We start from the raw sequence: 19,387 nt of genomic DNA on the forward strand, positions 1-19,387 counted from the left end.
GTTTTCCTGAACGGCTTTCATGAACCTGCTCAACATCAATCCTGCAACCCGCTCGATGCCGCCAAGTTTCCCCAACGCTCCGAGCCGTTCCGTCTACTTCTCTCCATTACTTCCACCAACCACAAGCATCCAGATAGTTGATGCTTGGTCGTGCTCATTCCAAGCTCAGAAGCCTTGTCTGGTCAGTCATGCTTGGTCATTGTTCCGCGAGCATATTCCATATTCTTTGATACCAACCCATATCTTCCTCCAGTGCGGCAGATTGTATACGCAACCTCGGACGAGCTCGAGGACGACTAATCACCAAAAGTGCCTTTCCAACGGTTGCATCGTGAAAGAGCCAATTGGGAGGCGGCGATAGTAAGTGGTGAGACTTGTCAGAATTTCTGCAGGTTCCCGCACTTCCGGTAGCGCTCCCGAGACGAGACGCGGGGCCCCCGCATTTTCCCTCTGGACCAACTCCGTCGCGCGTCCTTCGACAGCTGCCTTAAAACCCTGCTCACGATGCTTTTGTCCTCGGTCCGCGGGAAAAAGCTTGAAGCCGGGTCCTCATCTACGAATTTTGGTATACGATGAGGCTGTCCGTAATTCTTTGGTACATTGGGGAAATGGCGCAGCTTCCTCGATCAGCTGCTCAAGACCAGAAAGAAACAAAAGAGCAGGAATCGATTCCACAACTTGCGCCAGCGTCTGGCTCCGCCGTCGCCGCAAAAATGATCGATTCCAAGGTCACTCCTGGAAAAATGGAAGCGTCTAAGGAGCGTCAGTCCATACAACAAAAGCCAACTCGACCTGCTCTGCCAGTGGTTCTATTCGGCTACGAGGGTTCCACCTTCACACTCAAAGCCCGCCTCGCTCTGCGTCTCAAGCAAATTCCTTACACGTTTGTTGCGGTCCCCGGCATGGCACCTCGTCCTATTTTCCGCGACGCCTTTGCTCTTCCGTATCGAAAAGTCCCTGTCCTCGCCATCGGTCGAGACATTTACATCGACACTTATCTGATCTTGGAAATCCTGGAGCAACGCTTCCCGGCACCCGAGTACCCAACCCTCTATCCCGCCGCCGAGGACGGTCGCACAAACAGGGCATTGACTCGACTGCTGACGGCGCACTGGGCAGACCGACCGCTGTTCCGCTCTACCGTTGGCCTCATGCCTCCTTGGCTGTGGCGTTCGCCCTTTGGGACTGACCGTGGTCAGCTCATCGGCCACCCTCTAGATGCTGAGAAGCTGGCGCGCAAAATCCCAGAAAATCTAACGAACTTTGATGTGCACTTGAACGTGATTGAGGATTGGTTGATCGATGCGGAGCAGGCGCAGAACAAATCACAGAATAAACCCTGGCTCCTCAACACATCAAAGCCTAGCGCTGCGGACATTGCGGTATGGTATCAACTCAGATGGGGTCAGGATGTTGCCCGCGGACAGAATACCAACGTCCTCGCTGGATGTGAACCACAGAAAGGCGAAGCCACGACAATTCCCATTGACGATGTCTTCAATTCCACGAGGTATCCATCCGTGTGGGCCTGGTTCGAGCGATTCGCAACCTATGTCGAGGTTCTTCCGAATCTTGAAAAACGGTCCGAGGATTCGAACGAAGCTCTGTGTGCAATCAAAGAGAGTGAATTGGTCAAGATCAACGACTCCGAGGTCCAACAAATCGCACCGAAGCTGGATAATTTCAGTTCCATTGGTTTGAAAAGGGGAGCAGAAGTTGTGGTCTCGCCAAACGACACTGGTAGAGCCGAGTAAGTGCACTTGGTTTATTCCATTATACCTATTAATTATTCGCAGTCCGACATACGGCACGTTGATCGACATTTCTGCAGAGCAAGTTGTTATCCAGCCTGGACGTGTGGATGGAAGACCGCCGGACATACAGGTCCGTCTGCATTTTCCGCGAGTCGGCTTTGTAATTCGTCCGTCCAATACTTCGAAGTTGTAGAGGGCGATCGCCTTTTAAAAAAGGAACGACAGTGTTTGAATGAGGCTATGCTGTGTTCCATCTGTCGTGCAATGAGCCGAAGCAGTAAGCGCAGTTCCCATCCTGTTCAGCCCCCACAACGACGGCCCCCATCTGTGCGCTCACAAAACCTCGGGAGCTCCCGCTTCCCATTTTCAATTTGTCAGATCTCAAAAATGCCGTATCAAACCTACGAAGGAATCGAACTCGAGGAAACCTCGAAGACGTGGCGTCGCTTTTCGACGGCATCCTCAGCAACACTCGTCAAGACGTACGCGAGCGACACGCGACGCTTCATGGTCGATCTTGGGCCGAAAGTGCGACGCGTGTGGAAATCCTCACCAGGCATCAAAAACATTGCGACCGATCCTCTTGTCATCAGACATGTCACGGCGTTCCTTCTCTTGTTACTCTTTGGCTTTGCGCCAATCTTCTTCTATTTTCGATTCGTCCACACCCCATTCAAGACCCTGCCCGTCTCTTGCGGTGGCTACAAGGAGGAGGATGACGACAGCACATCCGGAATCCAAGGCCTCTTCATGATCGACCGCACAACTGGCGCATTTGAGTTTTGGGTCGTCAAGCTGATTGATATTATTTGGGATCTCTTCGTCGGCAGAGGACTGCAGTGGCTGGCCGGTTGGATTAGCTACGTTGTCTTCTCAAGTGCGTTGTTGAGAGCGATAGAGGCATCACCAATCCCCTACCGAACTTTCATCAGGCTGTCGCTCGGAACCCCTTCCGTATACTCCATCTGGTCTCTGTTGGCAGACTTGCGGCGATACTCTCGAAAACGCACGATCCTACTATTTTCCTACGCCGCACTGGCTTCGGCCTATGTCCTCGCCATGCCCACGCTGTTTGGAGCCATGACAGGATACCTGAGCACCTCAATTTCATACACGCAATTGAGAGGCAGTGAAGGACAATTCGTTCCCACAGACTCCATGTACTCAGGGTACGTGGCAAACGGCCTGGCGGACTTTTCGAACAAGACATGCATTTCCTCAATGGACGACGTGATGCGGAAAATGAAAGCTCGGTTGTATGGTTGTAAGTGTGTCGTCAACGCGCAAAATCCAAAGCTAAGACGTTGTCGTTCAGGTCCGGCCAAAACCTGCACCGACGGTCAAAAACAACGTTGTCTCTATGTTGGGCTGCCAGAAGACTGCTCTATCTCTGATTCCAGCTCATATTACGGCTCATATCACGGCTCATATTACGACACAGCAGCGAAAGAAGAATGTCAGTTTTGGTGGCTGTCGAAATGAAGCGACTACTGACAGCGAAAACAGGTGGTTTTGATGATGAAACTACGGAAACCTACTATTCTGTGGGCAAAACTTACAATTGTGAGAGTGCGCCTTCAAGCGCTGTGATCGTACTGATGGCAATCCAGGTTCGGACGAGACCGGCTTCGTGCTCGATGGCCACAACTACACTTTCTGGGAGATTTACAATGCTACCGCGGGCAGCAGGAAAGAAGCTGGAATGGTCAACATCTATTGCTACGGAACAACGCCCTACTACTTGGCCGGTGGCTTAGAAGCAGCCTCGCAGTGTCTGCCCAACACGGACAATCCAGGATATCAGTGGGGCTTTTCCGCGTTGCTGTCGTCGATCATCCTCATCGCCCAGGTCATTTGGGGGTGCAGCATGTACATTGTCTGGGTCGAGGCGCAGACAAACAGCAGGCTCCTCCGCAGTGGCTACTGTCTGACGGAGCTGCGCGGCGCGTTTGCATTTGCAGCTGCAGCCGAAGCAACGACAGGCATGGAGTCCGCAGAACTAAAAGGATCATCCGTCAAGTCGCTCGAGAAGCTCCTCTTCGACAAAAAGGCAGCAGTCGAATTTTCGCTCTTTTCAACAGAACTTCCCTCGTCAGAAATGGCACCGCTCGCGCAGCAGGGTGGAAACGGCCGGAGCAGCTCCCCCATCCCTCCACCGCCCGCATATACGCGCTTGGCCGAAAACAGCAACTCCTCCTGAAAAGTGGAACGAGTAGATTTCGTCAGTCTGCATGGCATCGGATGGGATTGAATGGGTGTCCGGTGATAAGTCTTTCAAGTTTCCACCGTCAAAAGGTGGCAGACAAGCGGTATAAAAAGAGTCGGAGTCTCGTGGTCTTGCGTTGTCTGATCGATTTGTCGTCGACCGTCGGGGCTGGAACGTGGTCCGAATATTGTCGTTCGGATTGACCATTTGGCCCCCAAGTCAGCTGTCTGGCATTCGGGCGTCATTGGATCGGTCCATTGCGAATGATGATGTACCGGTCCAGCGGACAGGTGGTTTCGGGGCCTCGATGCAACGGCGTAGACTTGGATCCGAAGGGGACAAAAAACTCTTCAGGCCCGACCAAGAATATTGCGCGAAAGCTGGTTTAATCATCGATGCCAAGGCTCGCGCTGACCTCACTCTTTTTTTCGCCGTGTCTTTACGCTGGCGTTGCGTTGGATTGAAACCCAAGGGACAGATCAATGGAGTCGGTGGGTCATTGGCACATGCGCGGCGCGGATGGTCATATGGGGTGGTGTGGAGACGTGGTACTGACTGGAAGAAGACAAGCAACGCAGAGTCGAAGAATAATTCAAGTCGCCCCCAACGACGTACTACGACACCATCATCATCGACGCCCATGACTCGGCAGAGTTGCCTCCCGAACCATGACGATGCTGTTCCTTGCGCCACTCCCGCCGCGATCAGAGGTACATACAGAGTTGCCCGATGCGGTAAGGCTAACACGGAGCTTGAGCAACCCCATGACGTCACGCACGCGCCGCGACCCGCCTAGTTGCGTACCCAGTCTTCCGCCCATCCCACAATCCCGCATCGCAACACCACGCCTTATCTCCAGTATGAAATCACTACATCCACAATTGGTCCGACTCGCTGCCATCGGCACGCCCACTTCCCCTCACCGGAACTTTCGCCTCCTCCGCCCTCGTGGAGTTGGCCTCCCGTCGCGTCGGAGCCGACGCTTTGCCGCCGCTGCAACCAGGGAAAAAAAACTGTCAGACTTGATATCATCGCACTCCATCAGGGTCTTCCTTACGTTGTGGATATGTGGATCCCCGTCTGCCTCCCACATTGCTCCCCTTGGGGTATAAGATGAGGAGGGCCCGCGTCGACTTGTCGCTTGCAATCATTACAACTCGAATCAATCTCTCTCCGCCTGGTCGTATCCACCATCATGGGCTTCTCAGGGTTTGAGCACACCGGCTTCCTCGGTGGGAAAATTGGCGGCAAGGCGCTGCAGATTGGCGTCTGTATCACCGCCGCCTCTGGTTTCTTGCTTTTTGGGTACGCCTCCCACAACGCCCGACCCAAGACGCTCTGCTGACTGTCGACAGTTACGATCAGGGTATCATGTCGGGCATCATCTCCGAACCCATGTTTCTCCAAGACTTTCCCCTGATGGACAGCAACTACAAGGACGGTGCCATCCAGGCCCTTGTCGTTGCCATTTACGAAGTCGGCTGTCTACTCGGTTCATTCTTCATCATTGCATACGGCGATAAGCTCGGTCGACGGAAATCTGTCCTCGTCGGTACCGTGTGGATGTTGATTGGAACCGCAATCCAAGCCTCTGCCACCACCATGGGTCAACTCATCGTCGGTCGAATCGTCACGGGATTAGGAAACGGCATGAACACGTCGAGTATTCCCGTCTGGCAATCAGAAATGGCTCCGCCAAAGATTCGTGGCTTCTTGGTGCTTTTCGAGGGTGCACTGATCACCGGAGGCATTATGGTGTCTTACTGGTATGTCCGAAATTGGACCACTGCGACGACGACAATCACTGACCGATCTTCAGGATCAACTATGGCTTCTGGTTCGTCACGCAGTACGGATCTTTCCAATGGCGATTCCCAATTGCTTTCCAGGCAGTGTTTGGATTCCTCTTGATCATCGGAGTCTTGGCCTACCCTGAATCCCCACGCTGGCTTCTCAAGCACAACAAGGACACGGCCGCTCTCCACATCATGGCGCACCTCCGCGACACGAGCCCCGACGATGTGCAGCTGCTCTCCGAGATTGACGAGATAAAGAAGATTAACGCCATTACCGGAGGCAAGAAGCTCACCGTAAAGGAGTTCTTCTCCAAGGGCCCCGAGATGAACCGCTGGCGTGCTCTGATTGCCTTTTGCTCTCAGGCCTTCCAGCAGATTGGAGGTCTCAACTTGGTCACTTAGTAAGTTCTCCTCTTGAGGCATTGAAACACTTGTCTGACAATTCACAGCTACGCCACGACTGTCTTTGAGGATTCTCTTGGCTTTGACGCCGAGCTCTCGCGCCTCATGACCGGCTGCTTGGGAACTGAATTCTTCATCGCCGCCCTCGTCGCCCTGTTTGTTGTCGACCGCCTTGGCCGCCGCCGCCTCATGCTCTGGGGCGCCATGGGCATGGCCATTTCGCTTCTCATCGTCGGAGCTTGTTTGTCTGCCGGCACCAAGCCTCCTGCGTACGTGGCAACTGTTTTTATCTTTGTGTACAACAGCTTCTTCGCCCTCGGCTGGCTGGGTGTCACTTGGCTGTACCCTGCGGAAATCACGCCCATTCGCATTCGTGCCGAGGCAAACGGCTTGTCGACGTCTGCCAACTGGATCTTCAACTACGCCGTCGTGCAGCTCGCACCGATCATGATCAACAAGGTATGTTGGGACCCGCACAAACCTCCCCCCCCCCCCCCAAGCCACGAAACAACAAAGCACTGACACGCCACCCCACAGATTGCATGGGAAACCTACTTCGTCTTCATGTGCTTCAATTTCGCCTTCATCCCCATCGTCTACTTCACCTTCGTCGAGACCAACGGCTACCCGCTCGAGAAGATGGACGCCATCTTCGCCGAGGCCTACGAGAAGAACGAGAACCCCGTCTGGACCGAGCGCCGCGTGCGCAAGGGCGAGACGCTCGACGTCGAAAAGACCATCGAAGACGCCGAGCGCGTCGCCGAGGCCCGCCACGACGTCCCCGCTAGAAATAGCTCCGAGAGCAGCGATGCCGACGCGTTTAAGACTGGCGCTCAGCGAAAGGAGGGTTAGGTTGGGCCGATTGCATTGATTGGCCTCTGCTTCCCTCTCTTGTTCGATCGGTCGGCACGGCACGGCAACTCGATCAGTGTTGGGGACGTTGCATAGCGTCGTTTTCCTTTGGATATTTTCCTTTTGTTTTGGCTTTTTGTTTTGTCGCTTTTCCCTTTGCATGATACCACGAGACGCACCCAGCATTGATGGAGTTGGTTGAATTACAACTGCACACACACTACCCTACATTTCCAAATGTACAAGAATGTAAGATACCTAGACGGAAAGGGGTTGCTTTTTCTCATAACCTCATGATGAATATTCCCCTGCAAACTTGGATATAAAATCACTTTTTGAGGAGAAGACGGAGCGTCCTTCGGTTGCATCTTGAATACTGTAAACTAGTTTGTGTTTGAGCACTACTTGATGTTTTGCTACTATCGTCCACGCTTAGCCATTGGACTCATCCATCCCTGCACTTGGGCAATCACTCTCTGTCCCAGCACCCGGTATCCGAAAGCAAAGCAGAAGAGGTACGTCGTGGCTATTCCTTTCGCGCCTGAAAACTCGAAACAGTACGTCATGAATGCTCTTTAGTCGCTCCTCGTCATCCCGACTGACTTTTGACACAACAAACCTCGGCTGAATGCCGAAACGCCACTGCGAACACGAATAGCAAGCCCCTTCTGTCTTTAAATGCGTCGAAGGGCTGAGATTTTCAACGCAAGACTCTCTTTTGCGTTGGGGAATCGGTTGTAACACTGCTGTCGATTTCTCCCAAGAGACGCTTCCTCGACGCGGATCCAGCTTGTTTGGAGGCTAACAGGTGGCCTGCGGTCGGCTTTGAAGATGAGATCGCAAAAGGCGCATCAGCAGTATTCATGTGAGGCGGGTCGGCGAACGAAGCCTGTCTAGAGCTGTACGCAGAGAAGTAGGTCGTACCTTGAGCGGCTTTTCCAGCAGCGAGATTCGGATTCGGAAACGGGGCAGCCGAAAAAAGCGGCTGGCGCGTACCGTCCCGACTGGCGTGGAAGTCGTCCGCGAAGGTGCGCAATCGCTGGCCCAGTCTGCTTCCGTTTTCTCCACTCATTCTGTTTCGTCCCACCTCACCTCGTTGATCACCTCCCCATCTGGTGCCAGACGCGCTTTCACCGCTCGATGAGTGTGACTCTCGGGCCGGCGAGCGATAGCGACTGGTGTTGGACAGGTCGTGGAAAATTCCCGCGACTGTGGATGACTGCTCACTTTCCGTAGCTGCAGTCAAGGCAGAATTGCTTATCTTCGTCGCTGGACCTTCATTTTCGATCCTGTGGTTGCCTTCCCGCTGTTTGGACAGGAGTGCATCGGCATTGCAGATATGACTTGCGCCTTGGTTGTCAAGGTCTTGGGGAGGTCGCTTCTGGAGAAGCTGCTGCATGGCTTCTGCGAACGCATCCGCTCGGCCAGCCTGATATCCTTCTGCACGTCCGCGCTGATGGCCCTCATCCCATCCCGACTTGAACACTTCGCCCCATCTGGTGTCTTTTTGGGAGGGTTCATGCCCGCTTGCAGTCTGACTTGCCGCTTCCAACGCCAATTGACGACCCTTTGCTTCTTGGAGCTTTTCCTCGGCCGGGAAGAATATGTGGCCCTTGACTCTGGAGATATCTAAGGCTAGGTGGCACAACTTCTTCCATGTCGCGGAAATCTTACAGCCGGGACGAATCGCAGGGACAACTGTGGCTGCTGAGTCAACCAAAAAGTTGAACGCCCGGTGTCTGTTATCGAATTTTCGAGGGCGCGAGGCTCGCGGGACTTTGGAACTGACACTGTCTACAAGAATCGCCGTCCACATGTCTGCGTCATCTGAACACGTTAGCAAGGCTCTCAAAACATGTTGAGTGAGATTACCCTTTGAAACCTGGAAGGCCGACTTTGAAACTCTGCCCTTGCCTTTGACCGACTTTTTCTTAGAGTTTTGAGATTCAGCCTTGGGCTCAGAGACCTCTTTGTCGGTAGCTCTAGCCCGGAAGGTAATGCATTGTCTGCGAACAAGCTCATCTACGGCGTCTCGGCATAGAATCGAGTTAGCTGTCCAGCTGTCGTGGTACTTGAACACAGGCAATTGAAGTTGACCCCTCATGGCGTTGCAGAGGTAGACCTGGGCTTCAACTCTGTCAGGAAAGTCGCGAACCGTGGCCGAGAAGCCCAGCTCTTTGTACTTGGCGACGACGACTTGCGTCCAAAACTTCTTAACTGCGTCTTTGAACATTAGCAAAGCACACCACTGTTGACAAGGTGAGTACCTTTGTCAAGGTCGACAGGGTCTCCATCAGAACCTTCGATTTTGACAATTGGTGCGCTGCTCGGAGCAACAATGGCGGGCGGTTGAGCCTGCGCCTTCACGACGGCCTTGGAAGACTCGATCTTAGAAGCTTTTGGAAGCTCCGCTGAAGCTTTTTGTCCAACAGAGGCACCGAGACAGAGGTATCCTTCCCTGACGAGCTCCTTCACAGCGTCCTGGAAAATGACTCTCATATCCATCAAACGGTGAAGGGCTGCGACGGCTTGAATCTGGTCGACCAGAGCTTCGAACAGGAAGAGGGTAGCGGCCCTTTCGGTCGCGAATCTCTCATTGTTGAGGCCAGGTAGGACTTTGGCTGCGGATATGATCTGTGCGATCAAGCTCCTTTGCTTGTCTGCCCCTGTCAGTGCGTTCCGGACGGTTGGCGGGAAGGGCGCACCTTGTGCGATCTGGACGCCTTTTTCATGTTTGTGCATTCCACCAGGCGCGCCAGCTGTATTTTGGAGGTCCATGGCTTCCAGAGGAACGTGAAAGCAACAGGATGAGGCTAACGAAGAGTCGAAGATGTCGTGGTGGGGTTAGGGGGAGGTTCGTGTTGGAGGGTAGGCACGTAGCAATTGATGGGCGTTGACGTCGAGGCAGGCGCAACCCACATCCTCAGGTCCGCGTTGACTGCTCACGTCCAAAAAATGCCTCAGGCAGAGGCCAAAAGTCTTGTGTTCTTATTGAAAGCAGAGGAACATCAGCGCGTCCAGAAAAAGCCCAACGGCAATCAACTGATCATCCTATCAAACGGCGCTACTCCTGACCCTCTACTGCATGCCAACGCCTGCTGAAAATGGAGTCGCAAGAGCAAAAGCGGACAAAAGCAAACCTCAGCTACATGAATTACACGCAATTAATACGCTGCTTCCGGAAATCTTTCACAAGGAACGTCTCTTCGAAACATGCGACCCAGCTTCAGAGCTTTCCATGTCATTGTACTTTTCGTACGTGTATTGTCCCTCCGATGCCCACCTCTTCTCCTCCACATTCTGTTGGCGGACCCGGCCAAACAAAGAAGCCTCTGGCTCCGTCGGGTCGTTTGATGGGCTCGAAGGTGCTTTGAGTGGTGAAGCGAATAGGATTGGCTCATCTTCTCGAAGAGTCGCGGAAGGCGTGCTGAACTTGGAGGAGTTGATGGCAGACTCTGTCTTGTCGTCACCAGGAATCCCAGGTACATTGGGCGGGGCAAACTCGTCCTGCACAATAGCGTCGACCCGCGCCTTCTCAAGAAGTCGCCGTATAATTTCTTGATATGCATCGGCGCGGCCAGTCTGGTAGTCTAGTCCCACTTCATATCCCACAAGGCGCTCGGTAATCTCTTCCTTGGTCTTTGCATGCGCGGGTGCTTCTTCCACCTCCAAATTCGTCGCGTGTGTCAAAGTCAGCTCTTTGGTACCCCTTTTGCCAGGAAATCCGATTCGACCCCTCGCCCGAAGTGTATTCAAAGCCTTATCCAGGATCTTTTGGAACGCCTCCGTCGCAATGAAGACCATGTTGAGTTTGTCCTCGAGCTTGTTGAGCAACCAGTGTCCAGCTACCATTCGATCGACAAAGTGCGAAGGGCGCTCATGCGGTGATTCCACCACAGCTTCCACAAATATGCGAACCCATTTGTTTTTTTGGGCTAAGAAAGTAAGCCGAATCACCTGAAGAGGCTTGATAAACATACCTTGAGTCATGTTCGTGAAGACTTGGTGTACGCCAGCTCTGGCCCGGCCTTGGTTCTGAATGGGGGTTCTGAGTTGATCAGGTACATTTGACACACTGCCCAATTTTTGTGATTTCAACACCTCGAAGACATCACCACAGAGAAGCATCATTGCCGTGGCCTCGTCGTGTCCCCTGAATGTGGGAAGCTTCAGTCTGGCGCTGATCACGGTATGTATGCATTGTCGGATCACCGCCAAATGCGAGAATCCGTCAGGTTGCCAACCCAAAGGGCGTGTATCCATGACTTCTCGGTATGTGGATACGGCGCGGCCGGCCCAGTATTTCCTTGCGTCTGTGGATTTCAGCGTACCGTTAGGGAGAAGGTTAGGTAGAATGAATACCTCCTCCAAGATCAACAGGACCTCCGTCCACAGGATCTTCCGTGTACCTTTTTCCCACTGGAGCGTCACGCGTAGCGTCCATACTCGTCGAGTGTGATTTTATTGAGACTTAAAGATGGATGTGAAGATGGTGAAGAGTATTGGTGGGTGCAGAGGAGACAGGGCTGTTCTAGACGAAGAGTCTGGCGATTGGCAGGTGCCCCATGAGCAGCTTCCCCAACATGCTGTCTCTTCAACTCTACACCCATCCAGAGGCCTACCAAACCCTTGTTCCCGTTGCCACCAATGGACGTCAGGACATCTGCCCGCATCAAAGACGATGTGTGACAAGGTCAGGTTGAAGCCGAGGGAAACATGAATGTAGGGACATTGAACACGAAAAATTTCGAATGCTAGAACAAAGCATATTCCTGGCCCTCTCCTTGGAGCAAGGAATGGCACAGCAAGGGCTCAAATGCAAAAAAAAAAAAAAAAAAAAAAAAAAAGAAAACGCGAACAAGCATGTAGCGCAGCAAATGTGTACACAAAACGCAGTTAAACAACTATATACAGGAAAAGCTCCACTTCTCAACCCCTCTCCCTCCACATGCAAAACCTCCACCACAATCCAAAAATGCGACGCTCCAAGTGCGCAAAATGCTTGACAAAGGAGGAAAGATCAAAACAAAGCCGGTGATGATGCAGCAGCTTTCTTGTCGTCACGTCGTGCGCTTTGCGCAAAACTCCAACCACCTAGGCAGACTCCTTCTTCTGCCACACGCTCTCAATCACGTACGTGACCCACTCGAGCAAGTCGCGCACAGTGAAGCCCTTGGGCAACTGACCCTCGGGCGTCTCGACGCCCTCGATCGGCGTCGGCGTCGCCGCAATCGTCTCGTTGAGCGCGCTGGACGGCACGATACCTGACCAGTTGGCGGGCAAGTTGAAGCCGCTGCCGCTGCCGCTGCTGCCAGCAACGGGCGTGGGGACGCCGCTGACAGCCGCGACCTGCGCCGACCCCGACGCGAAGAGCGTCTGCAGCGTGCTAAAGGGCGTGCCGAACGGCGTCGCGTAAGGGGTACCGACGGGGGTGCCGGCACCGGGCGTCTGCGCCGCAGTGACGGGGCAGATGGTCGTCGTCACGGCGACGACGTCAGTGACAACGGCGACGGACTGCGAACGCGCGGGGCAGTCGGTGATGGACGCCGCGCACGACGTGATGGTGCGGACCGAGGTGGCGTAAACCGTGGACGTCGTGTAGGCGGGGATGGTGGCCGATGCCGCGAAGACGGTCGTGTAGTACGACGTGCTGGGGGCAATGGTCGAGGTGAAAATTTGTGTGATGACCTCGACCACGTTGCCCGAGCTGGAGCCCTCGGCGCCAGAAGAACCAGGGCCAGCGCTGCCCTGAGCAGCGGCCGCGGATTGAGTAACGTAGACGGTGGAGACGGTGGTCTGGGGCGTGGCGATGACGGTGAAGATGGACGTCATGGGCTAGACACGAGTCAGCAGTCTGTTTTGAAGGGAATAGAATTTTCTCGAGTTAATGATACGCACCTTGTTGCCGTTGATAGAGGCAACAACGGGAGAAGCACCAGCGCCAGAGCCCTGGCCGAAAGAACCTTGACCAGAAGAAGCCTGGCCAGAGGAGCCCTGGCCCGACGAAGCTTGACCAGACGAGGCCTGGCCAGAAGAAGCCTGACCAGAGGGAGCCTGACCAGAGGAGGAAGAACCCGAGCCACCAACAATGGCGCCAGTCTGCTGAGAGCCAGAGACGACAGTCTTGGTAACGTAGCCAGTAGAAGCGGGGATGGTCGAAGTCCAGACAGAAGTAATGACAGAAACGCCGCCATTACCACCAGCCTGACCCTGAGCCTGACCACCACCAGCAGCAGTAACAGTAACGACGGAGCTCATGACCGTCTCAGAGGCGCTCTGGATCTGCGTCACGACTGATGTGGCCTGCTGTCCACTCTGGCCAGATGCTGGCGCCTCAGATCCCGATGGAACGCCCTCGCCGCTAGAGGCAGAGCCAGAAACAGCAGGGGCAAACCCAGAACCACTACCGCTGCCCCCGTTGCTCCCCGCTACCGCCGTCTGGACGGCGTAGATGGTGGTGGTGGAGTACTGGGTGGATGCAGGAGCCGTGGAAGTGTAGACCGAAGTGACGACGCTCGCGCCAGAGCCGGACTGACCGGAGCCAGATCCAGCACCACCGAGAGCTTGAGCAGAGGCGGAAATCGTGTAGACCGACGTCGTGGCAATTTCAGACGCAGAGACGACTTGAGAAACGACCGACGTGACGGCGGATTGAGCAGCGCTGCCGATGAGGCTCGAGCCAGCGGCGATAGGAGTGACGGCCGACTGAGGGACGGGGCTGCTGGCGTTGGGAGAGGTCTGACCACCAGAAACCTGGTCGGAGATGCCAGTGGCGGAGCCCCGGATAGTAGTGTAGACCGTGGTCTGGCCTCCGATGGTCGATGTGACGAGTTCGGTGTAGATGCCACCACCAACGGCGGCAGCAGCCGATGAACCGCCCGAGTAGGAACCAGATCCAGAGGAGTCGGAGAAGGAACCGGCAGAGCCTGACGAAGCAGATCCCGAAGAAGCCGAGCCCGAAGAGAAGGATCCAGAGGAAGAGCCCGAACCAGACGAAGCAGATCCCGACGAGGCCGAACCGGAAGAGGCAGAGCCAGAAGCATACGATCCGGAGCCAGACGAGGCGGAACTGGAAGAGGCGGAACCAGACGAGGCAGATCCGGAAGAGTAGCCCGAAGAAACAGTTCCAGAGGAACCACCAGTAGCGCCACTGATAACCTTGGCAGCGTGCTCAGCAATAACAGCAACGATAGCCTGGCTGTTACCGGTGGGCAAGTCAGGGTGAATAGAGGCATCGACGACGTAAAGGTTGTCCGTACCGTAGACCTTGCAGTCCGTGTCGACGACGGCAGTGCCGTTGTTCTCGCGGCCGTCGTCGGTGCCCATCTTGGCGGTGCCCACAAAGTGGTCGCCGGTGACATAGTTGGAGATCAGGTCGGCGGCAGTGACGTTGCCGCCGGTGGTCGAGTCGATCTTGAACGAGCCCGACTTGTTGATGTAGGCGATGAACTCGGTCAGGAACGTGGTGATGGCCGCCTTGTCGGCTTCGGTCGTGAGCCAAGGCTTGGTGATGAAGGTGGTCGAGCCGTCGGACGACATGCCGAGGACGCCCTCGGACGTCAGACCGTGCGTCAGGTAGACCTTAATCTTGATGGACGAGGCGCTCGCCGTGGCCACGGTTCCCTGGACGAAGCGGGTGACGCCGTCGGAGCCCTCGACGCTGGACCAGAAGTTGAGACGCTGCATACCCTCGGCAAGGGGACCAGAACCCTGGGCGTAGAGGGCAATTTGGTCCGTGGTGGGGGCCGTGGCATCGAAGACGGTAATGTTGCTGCTCGAAACACGGACAGAGATGGTGAAAATGGGGTGGTCCTTGAGGGACTTGCCAACGGGAAGCTCGATAATGTCCGAAGTGTTGACAGAAATTCCCGAGGTTCCCTTGTTGACAGTCTCAATCTGGTCTTGAGGTCCGATACCAGAGTTGATCAGGAGGCGGGGAGTGGAGAGAGCACCAGCAGCGAGAATGACCTTGCCGTTCTTGCTGAGAGGAACAATCTCGGTCTGGCCGGAGCTGAGCTGAATCTCGACACCAGAGACAGAGGATCCCGAACGAACGACGCGGAGGACCTTGGTGTTGAGCTGGAGCTTGAAGTTCTTGTATTGCTCAGCCAGGGGAAGGTACGTGAGGACAGGACCAGCGCGGGTAGAGTTGACAATGTTCATGGGCGGGTGAGAGTAGACCATGTGCTTCTTGTTGGGCTGCTCAATGGCGTCGACCTCGGACCATCCGTTGCCCTTGAGCAGGCTGGAGATTATGGAAAAGGTGCCCTGGAAGTAGCGCTGACCGTCGGCAGAGGGCTTGGTTGAGCCAGGGTTGCGCTCGTAGAAAGAAGTGGCAGACTCCTGGATGTCGGACCATTGCCAGCCTTGAGGCCAGTTCTCAAAGTCGGCCTCTTGGGGCGGGACAAACATTTCGGCGTTGATCATGGTCGAGCCACCTAGAATGCAGCCAGCAGTCGAAGCAGTGTCGGTGCAGTAGCTCGTGTCGGCAGTGTCCTCGACGGCGTATCCGTAGCCAGGAACGTCGTAAGGAGTCAGGCTGCTATTCCACGAGAGCTTGTCAGTGCCGCCAGTGGAGGCCATGGACTTGCCACCACGCTCAATCAGGAGAACAGAGGCGGAAGACTCGGCAAGGCGCTCAGCAACGACAATACCAGCATCACCAGCACCGACGATAATGTAGTCGTAGGTGGTGTTGAGAGTAATGGGCGAGGGAAGAGGCGTGCTGGCGGGGGTTGAAGAGGTCGTGCCGTTGGTAGTAGTGGTGCCGTTGCCGCCAGCGGAGGCGGTAGTCGTCGATGCCATCTTGGCCCAAGTCGCGTAGTTGGCAGACTCGGCGTCGGCGACCTTGAGGCCAAATTCACCAAAACCGGTCGAGTGGTATTTGAGGACGGAAGAGGCACTGGATGGGGTGTTGGGAGCAGTGTCGGAAAGAGCCCATCCCAAGACGGCCGTGGCGGTGCTCGTCTTGAAAGAGTCGCTGTCACCCGTGATGCAGTTCTTGCACAGGAAAGTGTAAGAATAGTGGGTGGAGTTGACAAAGGAACCCTTTTCGATGGGGTAGAGGGCGGGGCCCGAGCTGTCGACGCTCGGGCTGACGTAGGAATTGGTCTTGCGGACAGTGCCGACAACGTCTTCTCCGTTGGGCCACGCGGCAATCAGGACGGATGCCATCATGGAGGAGGTCAAAGAAACACCACCCCAGCCGGATCCAGGGGCGACGATTTGACCAATGAAATCCTTGCCAGGGATCTTGGGCAGAGCTACACCAAAGGCAAAGCCAGAATCGGCATCGGTGAATTGCTGAAAGTCGATTTCCGTCTTGGAATCGGTATAGGCGACGGTGGACATGCCAGCCGAGGCAACGCCCGTCAGGGCGGCCAGGGCCGCAAAGGAAGCGCGCATGACGATGATTGGATCAAGAGAGTGCTGTTGCTGTTGGTTGAAAGAAGGACAGTGTCGAATAGGGACTGGCACCAGGCCAAAGGAGAGAACAGGCCGACGGGAAAGACTGTGATGCCGTTAAGGCCAAAAAAAGAATGACTCGATAAGGAAGGAAAGCTTTGCTGAACTGGCAGCTCTGCACGTTGGAGACGAAAGTTAAAAAATTGTCATGACAGCGAGCACTTGGCGGGGTACCTATATACAACTGGCAGAGGTTTGGATGGAGCAATGGGCGGCGCATGACTTCTCAGCGCTGGGCAGAGGGTCGCCCTCGTCATCTCGGTCAGTGAAACGAAACACGGTCAAGGTGCTCAGAGGAAACGGGGTGGCGGTCAACTGCGTATAGATTGGCCGAGCAGGCGAAGGGAGCGGGGCGTCGAGCCCATCGTCAAGTTTCAAGTATGGTGTTGTGCTCTCGCAACCGACGACGCCTGGTCAAATCGGCGGCTCGTGCGCGGCCTCCCGTGGCACCTTTGCTTCATGCACCAGAGAAACCTCCCCATATCACCATCGTCTCGCACGCGACTGGTTGCCGCCCTCTCCAAGCCTCTCGGTACTGTCCATCCGGTCGAGCCTGGAACTTGTCTGCCCTGCCCCACACTCGCTACACCACCGCTGACCCTTTGCAACTTTCCCCTTTTGACATTCACACCACTGCGCTTCCACTTCGCTTGTCGGCAAGCCGAGATTCACACTGCTTGATGCCGTTTCCAACACCTCCTGGAACCCACCGCCCCTGAGCCGTATCCCATGCTGTTGCTCCAATCCCCGACAGCGATACGAGCCGCAGATTCTCCACTCATGCTCGCTGTCGCAAGCGCGCCATCGCCTGGTCCTTCTTCCACTTCTGCGAGAGGCGTGTCGTGCTTCTAGCCAGCTTGGTCTTTGTCGTCGAATTGCGAGCCGGAATACTGTCAAACGAGCGGCCGTAAGTGGCCACGGCATGAGCGATGCCCTGCGTGTTGACTAAGAAGGCCGTAGCATTCAAATTGTCCGTCGTGTCGCCCGCAGCGTGGTAGTTTGCATCAGTCGCGACGCCGGCTTGGCCACCATACTTTGCTGCCTCTTCGGCCGTCTTTGTTTGCTCTGCTCCTGTAAAGAGGCCACCTGCCGGGATGCCCGCATCGAGAAAGGGACCGTAGTCAGACCGGCCATTAAACTCGGTTGGTTGCGACGGGAGTCCCTTGTCCTTAAAATAATCCTCGAAAAGTGCCTCAGCTTCTGCGGATCCAGCTGGTCCAGAAATGTTGAACCCGGATCCATCGCCGTCGTAGATGGCGTAGATGAAGTTGGGCGACGCAATCATGTCAAAGTTGAGGTACAGCCGAATCTTGTTCAACACGTCTGCCGACGCCGAAGCGACGTAGTGTTCAGAGCCGAGGAGCCCAAACTCTTCTGCTGACCACCACGCGAAGCGCACTGCATTGTTGACGCTGAACTGGGCCAGCTGCAGCGCCACCTCCAGGATCCCAATGCTGCCTGATCCGTCGTCATTGATGCCAGGGCCAGCTTCTACAGAGTCGGAATGACCGCCGAGCATGAGAACGTTGTTGGCGTCACCGCCCTTGGTCTGCGCAATGACGTTGCTTCTGCGGTGCTCGTCAGTCCACCGATAATTAAAAAAGCAAGCGTCCACCCGCCTTTTGGAACAAACTCACGTCGTGCGGTTCTCAATGATCGACACCACGTCCAGATCCCCCACGATCTCCTCTCCGCCTGCCAGCAGCCCTATCAACGCCTGTCCTTGCTCCAAATCGATGCCAACCGTAGGTGGATACGTGCCCTCAGGCCGCGACACAGAACCCAGGGTTCCGGAGAGGTTTCCCTCGGCGTTGTTGTAAATGATTGCGCCCGCTGCACCAGCCGCACCCGCGTGGGCGGCTTTGAGACCAAAATCACAAGTGCCGCGCTCGATCAAGGCAATGGCGCCAGACACGTCGTTGGGGTAGTCGGACGCAGAGCATCCAAGGTTGGGGACTTGCACAAGAGGCGCGCTCACAGAACCGCTTGGGCTGTACGTCATCAGACTCGCTCCTCGGTCCGTACCGTCGACGAAAAGGCTGGCATTTCCAGCACTGTACTCGGCTTGGAAGGACTGCGTCGTGACATCGTAGTATTCGTTGAATGGCGGCGTCGTGAGGAGTTCCACGATGTAGGCTACGGTGTCGTTGTGGCCCTGGCTGCCGAAGACGCGGTTACGGCCCGGAGTTGCGTAGGCAATGTCTTGCAAGTCTTGAGATTTATCGAGCAGCGCATCGATGCTGATTGCTGCTTGCAGGCTTGACTGCGAGGAGTTGGTATCGAAAGGACTTTTTGGAATGGAACAGAAACGTACCGAATCTACCAGCGTGCCATTGTCCTCGCGCAACCGCAGCGTCGCATGCCGGCCACTTATCGCAGCAGGAGAGCCATGCGCACAAGCAGCCAGAATAGAAATAAGACTGAAAATGTTGCGATTTCCCAAAAGCGGAGCCATTTTGAAGCGCTGCTATTCTCAAACAAAGTCTCACGACCTGCTGCAAACTCTTCTGCGATATAAGTAGGCACCTTTTCATCTTTTCCTGTCCCACCAAGACCGGTAGGCGTTATCCGCCCCTCTCTCGCACCACCACCGAGTCCATCACCGCCTGCAGTCGCCCATCGCCACTATCCGTTCAAGGAAGGTGGCACTCTCCTCCCAGCAGCCAAGTCCTCTGCCAAGCCAGCGGAGGACAAGCAGAGCGGCGGAGGTGAAGGTTTGGGAAGGCCGCAGCCGTGCCAAGGGCGGGCCGACATGTTTTGGTGAGAACGTTATCTTTGAAAGCGTAGGCGGCGATTGGTGGGGTTTTTGGACTTGGCCGGCGCTCAGTGTGGCATGTTAGTTGGTTGTTGCACGAGCTGTACCAGGTACGCATCATGCGGCTTTGTGGTGGAAGTGAGGGATGGTGTGCTTT

General features: G+C 55.3%; 7 protein-coding genes across 7 annotated transcripts; 3 read left to right on the plus strand and 4 right to left on the minus strand.

Moving 5' to 3' along the window:
• Window positions 1-743: 743 nt before the first annotated feature.
• Window positions 744-1,947, plus strand: IWZ02DRAFT_382332 (uncharacterized protein; the record flags this gene model as incomplete). The annotated part of the gene is made up of 2 exons (XM_066765221.1): window positions 744-1,750; window positions 1,797-1,947. 2 exons carry the CDS (start codon window positions 744-746, stop codon window positions 1,945-1,947), a joined length of 1,158 nt encoding a protein of 385 aa, XP_066620548.1.
• On the plus strand, window positions 1,872-4,111 carry IWZ02DRAFT_54090 (uncharacterized protein). Its single transcript, XM_066770863.1, has 4 exons — window positions 1,872-3,018; window positions 3,070-3,210; window positions 3,261-3,317; window positions 3,365-4,111. Exons 1-4 carry the CDS (start codon window positions 1,995-1,997, stop codon window positions 3,952-3,954), a joined length of 1,812 nt encoding a protein of 603 aa, XP_066620549.1. The 5' UTR covers window positions 1,872-1,994; the 3' UTR covers window positions 3,955-4,111.
• Window positions 4,112-4,956: 845 nt separating this feature from the next.
• Window positions 4,957-7,214, plus strand: IWZ02DRAFT_54092 (general substrate transporter). The gene is made up of 5 exons (XM_066770864.1): window positions 4,957-5,265; window positions 5,316-5,726; window positions 5,780-6,157; window positions 6,206-6,617; window positions 6,696-7,214. The coding sequence occupies exons 1-5, from the start codon at window positions 5,156-5,158 to the stop codon at window positions 7,008-7,010; spliced, it is 1,626 nt and encodes a 541-aa protein (XP_066620550.1). The 5' UTR covers window positions 4,957-5,155; the 3' UTR covers window positions 7,011-7,214.
• Window positions 7,215-7,413: 199 nt separating this feature from the next.
• IWZ02DRAFT_458782 (uncharacterized protein) lies at window positions 7,414-9,121 on the minus strand. The gene is made up of 2 exons (XM_066768040.1): window positions 8,883-9,121; window positions 7,414-8,837 (listed from the first exon to the last, which is right to left on the minus strand). The coding sequence occupies exons 1-2, from the start codon at window positions 9,112-9,114 to the stop codon at window positions 7,711-7,713; spliced, it is 1,359 nt and encodes a 452-aa protein (XP_066620551.1). The 5' UTR covers window positions 9,115-9,121; the 3' UTR covers window positions 7,414-7,710.
• An 881-nt stretch (window positions 9,122-10,002) lies between these two features.
• On the minus strand, window positions 10,003-11,273 carry IWZ02DRAFT_506792 (uncharacterized protein; the record flags this gene model as incomplete). Its single annotated transcript, XM_066770406.1, has 1 exon — window positions 10,003-11,273. The coding sequence occupies one exon, from the start codon at window positions 11,271-11,273 to the stop codon at window positions 10,200-10,202; it is 1,074 nt and encodes a 357-aa protein (XP_066620552.1). The 3' UTR covers window positions 10,003-10,199.
• Window positions 11,274-12,139: 866 nt separating this feature from the next.
• On the minus strand, window positions 12,140-16,415 carry IWZ02DRAFT_382138 (GMC oxidoreductase; the record flags this gene model as incomplete). The annotated part of the gene is made up of 2 exons (XM_066765211.1): window positions 12,140-12,258; window positions 14,096-16,415. 2 exons carry the CDS (start codon window positions 16,413-16,415, stop codon window positions 12,140-12,142), a joined length of 2,439 nt encoding a protein of 812 aa, XP_066620553.1.
• An 808-nt stretch (window positions 16,416-17,223) lies between these two features.
• Window positions 17,224-19,114, minus strand: IWZ02DRAFT_54187 (uncharacterized protein). The gene is made up of 3 exons (XM_066770865.1): window positions 18,790-19,114; window positions 18,113-18,738; window positions 17,224-18,043 (listed from the first exon to the last, which is right to left on the minus strand). The coding sequence occupies exons 1-3, from the start codon at window positions 18,928-18,930 to the stop codon at window positions 17,254-17,256; spliced, it is 1,557 nt and encodes a 518-aa protein (XP_066620554.1). The 5' UTR covers window positions 18,931-19,114; the 3' UTR covers window positions 17,224-17,253.
• Window positions 19,115-19,387: the final 273 nt, after the last annotated feature.

Source organism: Phyllosticta citriasiana (genome assembly GCF_038021145.1).
Source record: "Phyllosticta citriasiana strain CBS 120426 chromosome Unknown IWZ02scaffold_11, whole genome shotgun sequence".
Taxonomy (NCBI): Eukaryota; Fungi; Ascomycota; class Dothideomycetes; order Botryosphaeriales; family Phyllostictaceae; genus Phyllosticta; species Phyllosticta citriasiana.